Raw genomic sequence first — 12,424 nt, 5'->3', positions numbered from 1 at the left:
AAAAAATTTTTTTTCAAAGATATTTATGCACTCGTGTGAAATCCTAGTTAGATGAAAACTGTAGCACAGTATTATCCTGGCAAAATCACGCAAACTCATACAGGACAGTATTAGCGTCAACTGAAATAGGAAGGGCTCAGTGGTCTGGCTAACAGGGGCCAGAGGGCAGTTTCCAGAATACCTGAGTGAAAAGGAAAAACAGATCCAGAAAGGAGGTTTGCCTTCAGTCGTCTGTATTTATTAACAACGGAAGAAATTACAGAACACTGAGGGATTCCAAAGTACTCAACTGGATTTGGTAAACGTCAGCTAGAGCTAAACGTTCAGATGATGGTTAAGCAAGACAATGGTTACTACACATGGAACTTAAAACACACCATCTCTATAAAGTATTGGGTTTATGTGGTAAAAATCAGTAAATCTTTACCAAAAAAAATATATCCTGGAGCAGCTATTTCCTCATTACCATTACCAGTTCTTCCATGCCACTTCTCTTGTGCAAAACTGAACGTTGCAGAGCACTCTGCTGTCTTAGAAAAGCTGAAGGCCACTTTTTATTTTATGGAAGTCATTCTGGGTCCATAACAATCCCCCTGTTGCAGGAATATTCAATTCTGCAGAGCTGTAAGAGGAAGAGAAATAAAGCACATAAGCAGAGAGCTGATTCAGAAGCTTACATCACCAAAGTAACTTTGATAGCACTTTAAACTTGTTAGCAAGTTTTGTTTCCAAAACAAAATGCCATTTCTCATTCTTGGCTCTGAATGTTTAGCTGCTGGAAGGAACGTCCTTAGTTACTTCAAGAAAGGCAACAGCCCCCGAGGTGCCGAAGGTACCAAAGCACAAAGGTTACCAGTAACTAACAATGGCGAAGGAGATGTGACTTCAGAAATAACCAAGGACCAATTTCCAGCTGAAGCTTTGTCTGTCCTTTGCAGCCAGCCACACAAGCTGGTCAGGTGAAATGCTAACACAGCCAGTGGTGGACATGAAAACACTCTGTCAGGAGTTACAAATGTTACTTCATCTATACCTTCTGCACATGGAAACCAGCGGCTCCTACAGCTTCAGGAAGGCAGCACAGGAACTAGTGCATTAACAGAGACTTCAAAGGAAGCTGTTGTTTGGTGACATCCCCAGCATGCCAAGTACTTTCTAATTTTAGAAGGTAGCTCACTCAAACAGGCGTAAAATCCCTTTTCATTGCGGAAGTTGCCCAGTTAGGGCTGAGCCCCAGGAGATCCCCCAAACTACAACCCGTTTACTTGGTATGCTGCGTTAGGGAGCCATGGAACAAGTAGGATTTTATATACTGTACCCAGAATAAGGCACTGTCAAAACACAAGGCTCAAAGAACAGTTGGAGAACATACATAAACCTGTCCCTACCCGAAGTTTTACTGCTTGAAGGAACTTGAATCACTACCGTGTTGTTAAGTAGATCATTTTCACTTGTTTTATGAGAATGGTGAAGGTGAAAGCTACATTTTATCAATAAAACAAATCTTTAAAGGATCCACTTGAAACCTGGTATCTGACGTGAAGAAGAAAAAGGGAAAATCTGGTTGTCTTGTGCACTTTTTTCACCTTCTCTATTCCTTATGCCCAAGGAAAGCTCATGTACTCCTAGCTACAATCTAGCATCCTCCAAGACAGGAATATATTTCATGCCTACTCACTGTCTTTACCCTTCAGCATGTATTAACCATCCCTTTCATCTACTTGCTTATGCATCTCATCCTTAGGACAACAAAACCCAGTCATCATCCATGACCATTTAGTGATGAATCCCATTTTGAAATGTCAGTGTAAGCACTTGATGCAATCACTACAGCAATTTCATGTCAGTGACTCCACCCTCAGAAAACTCTCCAAGTGGTCATTATTTGCCAAATCTGCTCCTGTTGTCAGGTAAAACTGACACTGGGAGTAAACAAAAAGCACATATGCTTATCACAAAAACCAAACCACCTGCCTGAGGATGACAGCAGCTATTCAAAGCTTCAGAGGTTGCCCCAGCAACGCTAAACAGAAACTTTGTCAATACACACAGCATAGATCAGAAAACCCACCGAAGAACAATCTTTTGGGACTAGGGAGGAAGGAAGGGCAAGCTTTTCCAAAGTATCCAAGCATCACAGAAATTTATGTCTCACACTAAAACAAAGCCAAAAAAACATATGAAGACAGAAAATAATTCCTCCAAACAAGACTGAAATGTTTGGAAAATGTTATTTATACAACTTCAAACTATACACTGAAAAACTAACCAGTTTTTCTAGTTTCTAGAGGAATTCCTTTGTAGAGCACAACTCGGAATCATTAGGTATGAATCATTAGAAACCACTCCAAGAAATATACTGGGATTGTAGAACACCTGAAGCCTACAACACACAAGTCAAAATGGGCACATGCTACAGCTGATTTCAAGTCGCAGCTTATGAACAAGCCAGAACAGTGAATCACACTACTCCGTATGTACTTAATTACAGCCTCCATAATGATGATATCAGCTACCACGCACAGAAAAACCAACCAAGCCAATAAGGATTACATTAAGAAAGCCCCACCCATCTCTTGCCAAAGCCTGCTGACTAGGTGCCAATTGGTATTGATTACTGCAGCCAATTAGAATTCTGCTGCAGCTCCTTATTCTTATCAATGAACCCACCTACCCAAACATCAAGTCAAATGGCTTTAAAGTCTCTGAGATCAAGCATTCTATCGCTTGTGACTACAGTGAGAGAGCTGGGGCTCTCCAGACTAGAAGTAGATATGCAAATTTCAGGAATTTGCCTTATTCCCAACATGGAACGTGTTGCAAGAAACATGATTCATAGCTGGCTGATACCAAAGGTCTCTTCTGCTGAATCAAAAGGGGTTTTTTGCTTCCAGTATATCTTTACTCTTCTTTTGGGGATGATAAAACTACCAGAAGACAGAGTTACCTGCTCTCTTCACAGTTTGAGGGGAAACTCACACAGTGCTCAAAAGCACAGGTCTTGTCAGTGACTGACACCATTCAAGAGAACTCCAAAAGGATTTAACCTCTTGCAGAAGTGCTGGAACCAAGGACTTTATCAAGTAATTGGACTGTCAGAAAGAGGAGCAGTAGGAAAGGACAGTTTCTTTTTCATTACCTAGCTATCTCTGAGATGCTACTTTTACATTTCAATTGGATGAATCAGGCAGAAACAATACCTTCTCAGCAGGCCTGAACTGGCAAGAGCAGACTAGTCCCAGGGAAGATGACGAAGAGGGTGGAGAATGGGAACCTTGGTCTTTGGAAGGTTTGGAACTGGAAGCTAATCTGAAGACAACTCTGAGAATATTAAAATAGAGGAGTATGTGCAAGAGCTCTTCCCAACATAACACCTCAGGCTGCATGACTGTCACTGTTATTCACATTTTTTTTTAGAAGCTACTAGATTGGGCCCATCAACTACAGGTAAAGAATCACTGATTAAGAGAGTTATCCTATCAAGTGTTTAAGCAAGTAACTGCCATTCACTCATATTCTGAAGTGTTCCTTGGATTAAAATACATATAAGCCCATCTCCCATTGTGTATGTGATTAAACTGATTTGATAGCTTACAGCATTCAGGTTCCTTTGCCTTCAAAGGGTGAAATAATGACCCCATTAAAATGCCTTCAGTAGGATGGTTTAAATGGGTAAGCTTCATCTAGTAATGGAGGTGAACTGACTAAAGCTTTATAGAATGCTACCATTAGTTCCATGACAACCTGTGTTTCTTTACTGAGGTCAGACCTGCAGCTTAAATTACTAGCTGCAGCTCTGAAAAGGTCACTGGGCAATGCCAAAATGCTGTGGCTCAGGATCAAAGCCCCAGTTAACAGAAACTTGAGTTTTCAAACCTGCTGAGGCTGTGCTAATAACTTGAAACTGCTAAACAGCAGTATCTCACAATCCTTGTGCTGGTTTCTTTTAGAAAGAGCAGGAGTGAAGATGGTAAGGTTATAAACTCGCTTCACCAAAGGACACCACGGAAATCACATTTTTTATTGCCAATTATGCCACTGCATTTAACTTTCAGGCAGTGCAAAAGACCCACGGAGTGCAAAACAGAAGCACCTTCCCAGAAGGAAAGAACAGCAGCAATTACAAGCAGCAACTCCCAGACCGGATGACAGGAAAAGATGGAGACAAATGCAGAAAGCCAAGTGTTGAATATATTCTTTTAACTTCAAAGGATGACTGTTAGGGCTTCATGAAGTATCTTCCAATGATACTGGTGAGCTGTCACAGCAATACAGGTAGCAGTAACTTCTGTGCCCATCAACAATGCAAGCACACGGTCAGATTAACGCAATACAAACAAGCAGGAAGCTTCCCGTTGCAGCCGGGCAGGGTGAAGAGAGTTTGCCTCATGCTGGGTTACCCACAGGATGGAAAACTGGGACTGCAGTGACACAGACCTTGCTCAGGAAGTGTACTGTAGTCTCCCCTTTCAAGCATACAGAACAGAGACACATCTGATGTGAAACTCGCAGCATATTCACCGCCCCAGTTACAAACAGCCAATTCCCTCCTCAGGTGTTACAAAAGCAATCTACAGCCAACCACCTCCTGGGGCTACCTTCTCTCCTCATCTTCAGGCTTTCCCACTAATGCACCTCAAAGTGTCTCAGCAAACCACTGTGCATTTTAGAACGACGACTCCTTAGCCAGTCTGGGAAAACTGACAATGGGGAGGCTAAATGACTTCCAAGGCTTCTAGTCCTGAATGTTTTAATTGCAAGGCCACAGTTCTTCCCATCGAAGTTATTCACCCCAGCGTATCACCAGGCAGTCTGCACCAGCTCTCAGTAGCTTGTTTTAAAAATTTGGCACTTCCAGACTAGTAACTCTAAAGCATCAGCAGACTGCATCTTACCAAACAGCATCAGGCAACACTGAAAGTTGTTGGCCCAGTCTGAAAAGCAGATTGTTATGCTGTTAACACCACCACTGCAGAGGTCCTTCCGAACACACATTACTTGAAAAATCCATGAGAAGTGCAGTTAGTAGAGATTGTAGTAGATACATAGATCAAACAGAAGTAAAAAGGAAATATTATCCTTAATTTTTCACAACATACAGTACAAGGCACAGAGAGAGAGAAATGCATTTCATGGTTCAGGGGCAAAGTCCTGCCCACACCATTACTCACTTTGTACTGGGAGGCTTCCACTCATCTCTCACTGGCTGATCAAGCAGGGACATCATGGAATAATTATCCAACATGAGACCATCAGGGTCATCTGTCTGACCTGGGAGTTTGCCAAGAGGAAAGTCTTTCCACTGTACTTCATCTGGGTAAAAACAGTACATAAAGAAGTCTGAGCTCCCCAGAGAGATTTTCAAAAATACAAGATCCCCTTGAGTCCACAAACACTGTCTCACACAACTCAGCCATTCAGCAAGAGTGAACAATTTCAGTATTCTGCAAAAATAAGCTTGAGTTCTAACTAATTTTATTTCTAACTTTACTATCTCTTCCAAAGAAAGTCACTGTAGTATTTGAGACAACAGGGACACATCTAGAGTCATGTAACATCATACAGCCTACACAGCACAGCTCGTCCAAGCTGCTGTGAGACAATGCCCATTAAAAGAAACCTCACAGTATTCTGGAGCAGCCCTTCAATATTTACCTTCCTCTTCCAAGCATACTTTGGTTTGAAAACGTACACATTGACTTACATACAATAATTTAAAAAACAATTACTCTGCATACTTCTGTAAATGGAAAGAGGTATTTGTACACATAGGAAGATACAAAACAGCACCTTTGCATCCAGTAGCTCATTTCTGCAGTGAGACGAAGCATCAGCTTCTTAACGACTCGCTGACAATAGCAGCTGCACAGCAACAGTGCAACAGTGACTAAAGAAGAACTGAAGCTACAAAAGTAGAAGGGTGCTTCTCTTCTAAAGAGCTTCTAAGAAAGCTAAGAAAGCCTTATTAATCCATAAAGCAATTCTGGACCCACAAGTGGGCTGGGATGAGATGGCAAAGAAAAAGAATATCACAAAGTCTTGGAAATTCTGTTATTTGTTTTTATGAGCACCTATTGCTGTTTCCACTCCATGACTTCATATCCGTTAAATTTGGCTTCCAATGGGGGCCAGAAACGGCACAATGGGAAATCATCACAACCGATAACGTCAGTAAGCCCATTCCTTTATGGCGTGGTGCTAAAAATTCAACGACAGTTAAAAGACAGTTCCCAACTAAAAAGATACTAATTGTTATGTGTCATTGTTTTGACAATAAGATTTCTTAAACCTATGTGCTCTCTTGATACCAGAACACATTTCTGGAATGCTTACAAGCAGCTCAGCAAAGACCAGCAGACAGAAGCCTTCAGAAGATAAGGCACCCCACTCCACAGAGCATGCAATAATTACAAAAGCTATTTGAGATCCCTGCTAAAATCACCTACAACTTGGCCATTTCCTTCTCTTTCCCTGAAACCGATTTGTTTTGCGTACCTGATATCTGCTCAAAAACCCAAGCATTGCCCTAAAGAACTGGCAGATTTATTTGTTTACTGTTCTTGGGCATTTAATAGAACAAAAAATCTTGACATAGGATAGTGCTTTCTAAGTGTTATAATTTTACAATTAAGAAAGGGGCAAATATAGCATTTGGTAACATCCAACACAGCTATAAGACCAATTACCATTGTAAATATTTAACAGGCTAAGAATACTCTTTGGGGAACAACATAGTAAGTAGTTGATACACCACATGTTACCATGGGTTTGTACATACCTCCTGGCTATAGTTTCAAATTGTTTCAGGATGGTAACCACACAAATGTTATTCAAACAGAAATTAAGTTTACCCACAAACAACTACAAGAACAGAATCTTCACAGAAATCAGGTGCTTCAGGACACAACGCGTGTTCTTTCGGTGAAAGCTTTGCTTGACCAGAACCGAAGTCACTGAACTGTTCTCAAAACATCCAGCTCTAACAAGCTGTCCACATCTGCATAACTAAGCCAAGCTGCTTAGGCAGATCTCTTTTGGTTTTGGTGTTTGTTTGTTTTTGGGTTTTTTTTGGGGGGGACAGCTGTTTGACTTGAGTAGGGTACAAGACTTCATTGTCTTCTAATCGCTGCTTTTCTTTGTCATCCTTTAAATACCATTTTGCCTCCAACTCCTCTCCACCAACTTCCTCCTCCTGTCTTCAGTCCCTCCATACATCACTTATCCAAAAATCTTGTTAGCTACAGAACCCTCCACCCCAATGAGAAAGTATGGCTACCATAATAAAGCTAAAAAAACACTGGATATGCTGTTTATTCCCTCTAAACACTTGCCTTGCTCCTTTCTTTTGCTTGCCAGCATGTCGTAACAGCAGTTTTCCTGGAGCATGGAAATTACAAGCCTATGAGTGGTGCTTTCCAGCATAGCCAAACTGTGCTTTCAAATATCCCCATGTGTGACAAACAGAAGTCCAAGAAACATGCATGTTTTCTTTGCCATTCACAGCTGGGATATATGTGCCCCATCAATGGGATACACTGAAATTCTAAACAGTTTGCAAAAGCCTGATAAAAAATTTAATGAGGCAGTAACAACACGCTCCTGGAAAAAGCACTCATAGTATTTAAAGAGTTTAAGAGAAATGACCCCTGCACATAAACAGAAGATTGGAGAGAAAAACCCCGAGTTTTCAGTGATTTGGCAGTCAGGTGATTTTGAAGCATGCTTCAATTCTGGTCAGGCCCAGAGAGCTGAGATGCCTTTGCATTTCAATTAACACTTGCCAGTGACAAAGACTAAGTCTTGCAAAGTCATTTTTTACCTGCAGTGATCTGCCAGGCCGACCCTTGCAGTGCTGCCCTTTTCTCAGCAATAGCCGCCAGGTTACCAGAGCGAGCAAGTCCTTCCAAAGGATTTGTTTCAGTTACCATCTCTTCTTCCTCCTCCTCCTCCACCTCCTCTACACCATCATCTCTCTCCAGCACATCATCTTGTTTCTCTACAGTCTGTGCTTGATTTTTAACCTGATTTTCTTGCCTGGCCCTCCACTGTAAGCTCTCTATAGTATAAATTGGCTGTTCACTGCAGTCTGAAGAGATGCCTGGACTGGACAAAGGGCCACCTCCTTCTGTGTAAACTGAAGCGAGATAGAGAAGGTTCTTCCGCGAAGAACGTGGCAAGCGAGGTCTCATGATTGTGAGAATCCTAGAAAGCAAAAGGTCAGCGTAAAAGTCTTAGAAGCAAAAAAAGACTCCAGATGAAAGTTTATCAAGCTGAGCAGCCTTTAAGTGTGAGTTTCCTCCAGGACAGCTCATTCATATATCTCCTCTAACAGGTAAAATCTGATTCTTCCCTGGTGAGTGGATGCTGAAATATTCCTTCTTTGTGATTAAGGACTTGGGATACTTCTAATGGAATTCCTGCTTTGCTGTTCTCATGTGAACAAGTTACCACCTGTGCTAAATTCGTATAGCCTGTATAAGCGGTCACATCTCTGCTACCAAGTCACTTTTTTTCTGATCAGGTTGCTTCTATTCAAGCTTTTACCTCCCCCGATAATCTCCGCTTTCATTTTGAGGGCACAATCCTCTTAAATTCTCCTCCTTCTTCTCTTGGTAAAATCAGTGGGGAGACGAGCAGCAACAAGTAGGGCTTCCTACGTACCTGCCACAATTTCTACTAGATGCAAAGGAAGGGAACACACCTATAACTCAGCATATCACAAGAGAGCCGGCCAAAGCTATTACAAGAGCACTATTTGCTGTCCCTTTTCTAGGTCACCGGATCAAACTTACAGCTGAAGAAGGTGTGGGGTGGCCCAGCAGGGAGCTTCCAAGCAACTATCAGTCAGTCTTATCCACTGCAAAGGAACTTTATGGAGGAACAGCTCCTTCACGGACACCTGTTTGTTACAGTGTTGTTGTCTCTTCTTCCCTTCAAAGAAGACAATGAAAACAACAAGGTGGTCAAAACTCGTTACAAACACGCCCTTTATCCCCTTGCTTTTTTTACCAGAACACTCATTCTCAGACAAGCTGACATCCCAATCCCAGTCCATGACCAGATGTACTGACCAAATACATCAAGGTGCTACAAGGGACTTGCCAATGCACTGACAGCTAGGTTATGTGTGCATATAACACAGATGTGAGCACAGCAAGATGTAGATGTTCCCAAGCTGGTTCTCTGCATGCCATGCCAGACAGAAAAGCCACAAAATGTATTTGTACAGTATTGTCCCAAATATTGTCCCAGTATGCTGCTTCTGGGACCTGAGATCATTCCAGATAGCACTGCAATGAATAGACTTAACAGCTGGGAACTACCACCACTTAGGAATCTTGGTACATAATAGATATGCTCAGTGCTGACTGCAAGCGTCAAACATTAACCCACGACTGCCACAGATACTGGCAAAATCTTGGTGCACACTGAGCCAGACCAGCAGAAGACAGAAGAGGCGGCACAATTAGCCAGCCAGAAACCTCCCCAGGGTTACACTATATTGCACTATAAAAGTCCTGTTATCAGAACTCCCGTGACACTCTTTGAATAATTAAAGCTCTTCCCTGCCCTGTCTCTGGAGTGAGACATTCTGTCTGCCTGTTTAAACAGTTCTAAGGAGTTAAGAACAGAAAACAAAATACTATTTATTACTTTTGTGTAAGCCTAGAAGGCATGAAAATCCTGTGATAGGATTAAAAAAAGACAGCAAGACTATGTAAGTATCTTGTAAAGGCAGGCTTCTGTTAAGTGAGGAGAGAACTGGGAACAGGGACAGAACAGGTTGCATACAACATCATCTATTTGTTGTCTGCTACTGTTATTTCCTACAAGTACTAATATCTGGAAAAAAGAGCACTTAAGGGCCCAAACTTTCATGGGGGAGATTGGCTATTCCTATCTTGAGGAGGCTGCAGCATAGCTGCTAATAACAATTTCAACATGCTAAGAAATGCATGACATACATAAGCTGCTGGTTGAAAAGTGTAAGAAATGCAACAATAAAAGCTCTACACACACATGCCAAAATGTAGCAATTAGGTTATTGCAGTTTCCATCTAAAGGTCACACCACTCCCCCAGTTTTCACAGTAGTACAGAACAGACCCTTACACTACTTACACACAGAAATTCCATGCATACTCACCAGCGTTTACTTTGGCAATGCCAGTCAGCATCTCAGAAATCCAGTTGATCAAGAACTGAGGCCGGAGTTCTGAAGAGTCAGAACATTCCTTCAGTTCCACAAACATTTTCTCTATTAGGATCTGTGTAAAACTTCGGGAAAGGAGGCCTGTCAGCAATGGCTGCCAAAAGCAGTAAAAGGTCTGAGGAATTTTGAACTGCCATAACTCTTTATTTGCTGCAGTAAAAAGAAAAAACCAGAGAAGCCAAAATTCACTGGTTTGTAATTTTTTGTGAACCACTGGTGTGACACTTGTTTGAAACTGAAGTAGTTTGTTCTGAGGTATTTCCTGGGATCCTCACTGAACCTGGAACTATTATTTTCTTATGCTAGGGAAGTAAAACAAGCAGCAAATTGATAATTAACAGCTCACTGAAAGCAAAAAATACAATGCCTGATCTAATCACACGGTGAACCATAGGAAAAGCTGTTGAGGTCCCAGGGAAACTGACAAATTCTTAATTTTCAGTGCCCCTAGGTACCCAATTCTCTTGCAGAAAATCTGTGCAACTCCAGGCATACAGGCAGCAGCATGGAACTAAGATGCAACTGGTGCTCAAAAATAACCATTTAGATTTGCTCCAAATCTTCAGTGTAGAAAAGAAACTAGTGGGAGTTCACAAAATCAGTAGCTATTGCAGACATGAGCAGAGATGCAAGCTTTGAAAGATGTTTTGGCCAGCCAGCATTCAGTGCTGAAGAGCTATCTTTCCATGGTAAGAGATTTATGCAAAAGCGACAGCTATATATGGCCATAAAGGGGTCTGGAGAACAAGTCAGAAGATGTTTAAGGACCCAGACATATGAAAAATATGCAGAGAATTACAGATTTCAATATAATGAGAACAAAAGAACAGACCTGGACATAACACTAGCTATGCACTTTTTACTTATGTGGTGCCCAAAACACTAACCTTCATACTTGATATTTAACATCTTCAGACAATCCATCTTTGGGATGAGAAAGCCATCACTGAGAAGAGCTTCAGCCACTGCCTCCCTAGAGCAATCACAGAGTCTGATTAATGCCACTTAGTCCTTTACATATTAAACCCCCACTTCTACCAGTTCTGAAACAAGTTTGAGAGCCAAATGCCTGGAACTACGAGGAGGTGATCCAGCTTGTTGTAAAGCACTAAAATCATGTGCCAGTTTGGGGCTGGATATATCCCACTAGACTTGGAGGGAATGTGCAAATTGCAACAGAAGCAGAACCCTGAAGGAAACATTTCTGCTCGAGTTGCAGAGGCAAATATTTCGGTATTTCAAAAGCACAGGAACATTTGTCATAAACATTTCACAAGCACAGAACATTCATCATACTGAAATACCTATGGTTTGCAATATGATCCAAGTCTTCTGCCAGTTGGCCAGCCAAGATTTGAGGATCTCTGGCTCACAGAGCCAGGTTCAGGGGAAAAGCCAACCCTGCTGACCTGCTGGCAAGGCACACTTAAGGCGCAGTTCACACAGCTGTTCGGCAGGTAGGCTGTGGCAGGGTCACAAATGCTCTTCCCTACAGCACCTACAGTTCTTGCTTGGATGTCTTCTGCCCTTATAGCTATCCTGCGAACTTCGGTTAGTCTGACAGCACTGAACGGTCAAGCTAAAGTACCACTTCATCTCCTGTTAGGCTGGCTTAAGTCAAGTGGAAGACTGAGGGGACCCACATAGGCTCAACTGACACTTGAAAGTAAAATACAGCAAAAGGGACCAAAGTAAAATTCCCATAACTACCCCAATATCCAGCCATGGGATACTCTTTGAGTTCTTCTGTTTGTGCTTCTATCCATAAGCTTGTCTATCTGTGCAAAGATACAGCACTAAAATGAACACTTCTCAGAATAAAACCCAAGGTGGCCATCTTTGAACACCGAATAAATTCCAAAGAAATAACTGCTTTTGCTATCAGACCTGTTGGATTTGGAACGGTAGTACCCATGTCAAACACAGCATAGTTTGGTATAGAATGAATCAAAAAATTCACCTTCTCCAGTAGGGGTGACTTCCAAATCTAAACATCCAACCGTGACATAGATCCAATACAGGATTTTTATAAATACGAACAGCAGCTGAAGATCTCGGAGTGCAGAAACAACACACACAAACACTAGACCACTTTGTCATAAGCAGATGATGTGGTGGGAAATCAGAAGGGCAGTGGTAGAATGTAATTTGTTTCTAAAATACAAGCCCACTTTCAATTCCCCTCTTCTCTGGAAACTGCTCCAGCCTAACT

General features: G+C 41.8%; 1 protein-coding gene across 1 annotated transcript in view; it reads right to left on the bottom strand.

The window, feature by feature from the left end:
* Nucleotides 1-216: 216 nt before the first annotated feature.
* Nucleotides 217-12,424, bottom strand: part of LAS1L (LAS1 like ribosome biogenesis factor) — a 28,414-nt gene continuing 16,206 nt past the window's right edge. The window contains exons 8-13 of the mRNA XM_055817906.1: nucleotides 11,100-11,185; nucleotides 10,147-10,362; nucleotides 8,793-8,931; nucleotides 7,820-8,202; nucleotides 5,172-5,313; nucleotides 217-622 (exon numbers count right to left, since the gene is read on the bottom strand). Of these exons, the coding sequence (XP_055673881.1) occupies nucleotides 532-622; nucleotides 5,172-5,313; nucleotides 7,820-8,202; nucleotides 8,793-8,931; nucleotides 10,147-10,362; nucleotides 11,100-11,185 (1,057 nt within the window). The 3' untranslated portion in view covers nucleotides 217-531. The remainder of the gene's footprint in view (nucleotides 623-5,171; nucleotides 5,314-7,819; nucleotides 8,203-8,792; nucleotides 8,932-10,146; nucleotides 10,363-11,099; nucleotides 11,186-12,424) is intronic.

This window comes from Falco peregrinus, chromosome 13 (assembly GCF_023634155.1).
Source record: "Falco peregrinus isolate bFalPer1 chromosome 13, bFalPer1.pri, whole genome shotgun sequence".
In the NCBI taxonomy this organism is placed as follows: domain Eukaryota; kingdom Metazoa; phylum Chordata; class Aves; order Falconiformes; family Falconidae; genus Falco; species Falco peregrinus.
Note: the sequence above shows the minus strand (reverse complement) of the source record. Positions and strands in the feature narration are given on the sequence as shown.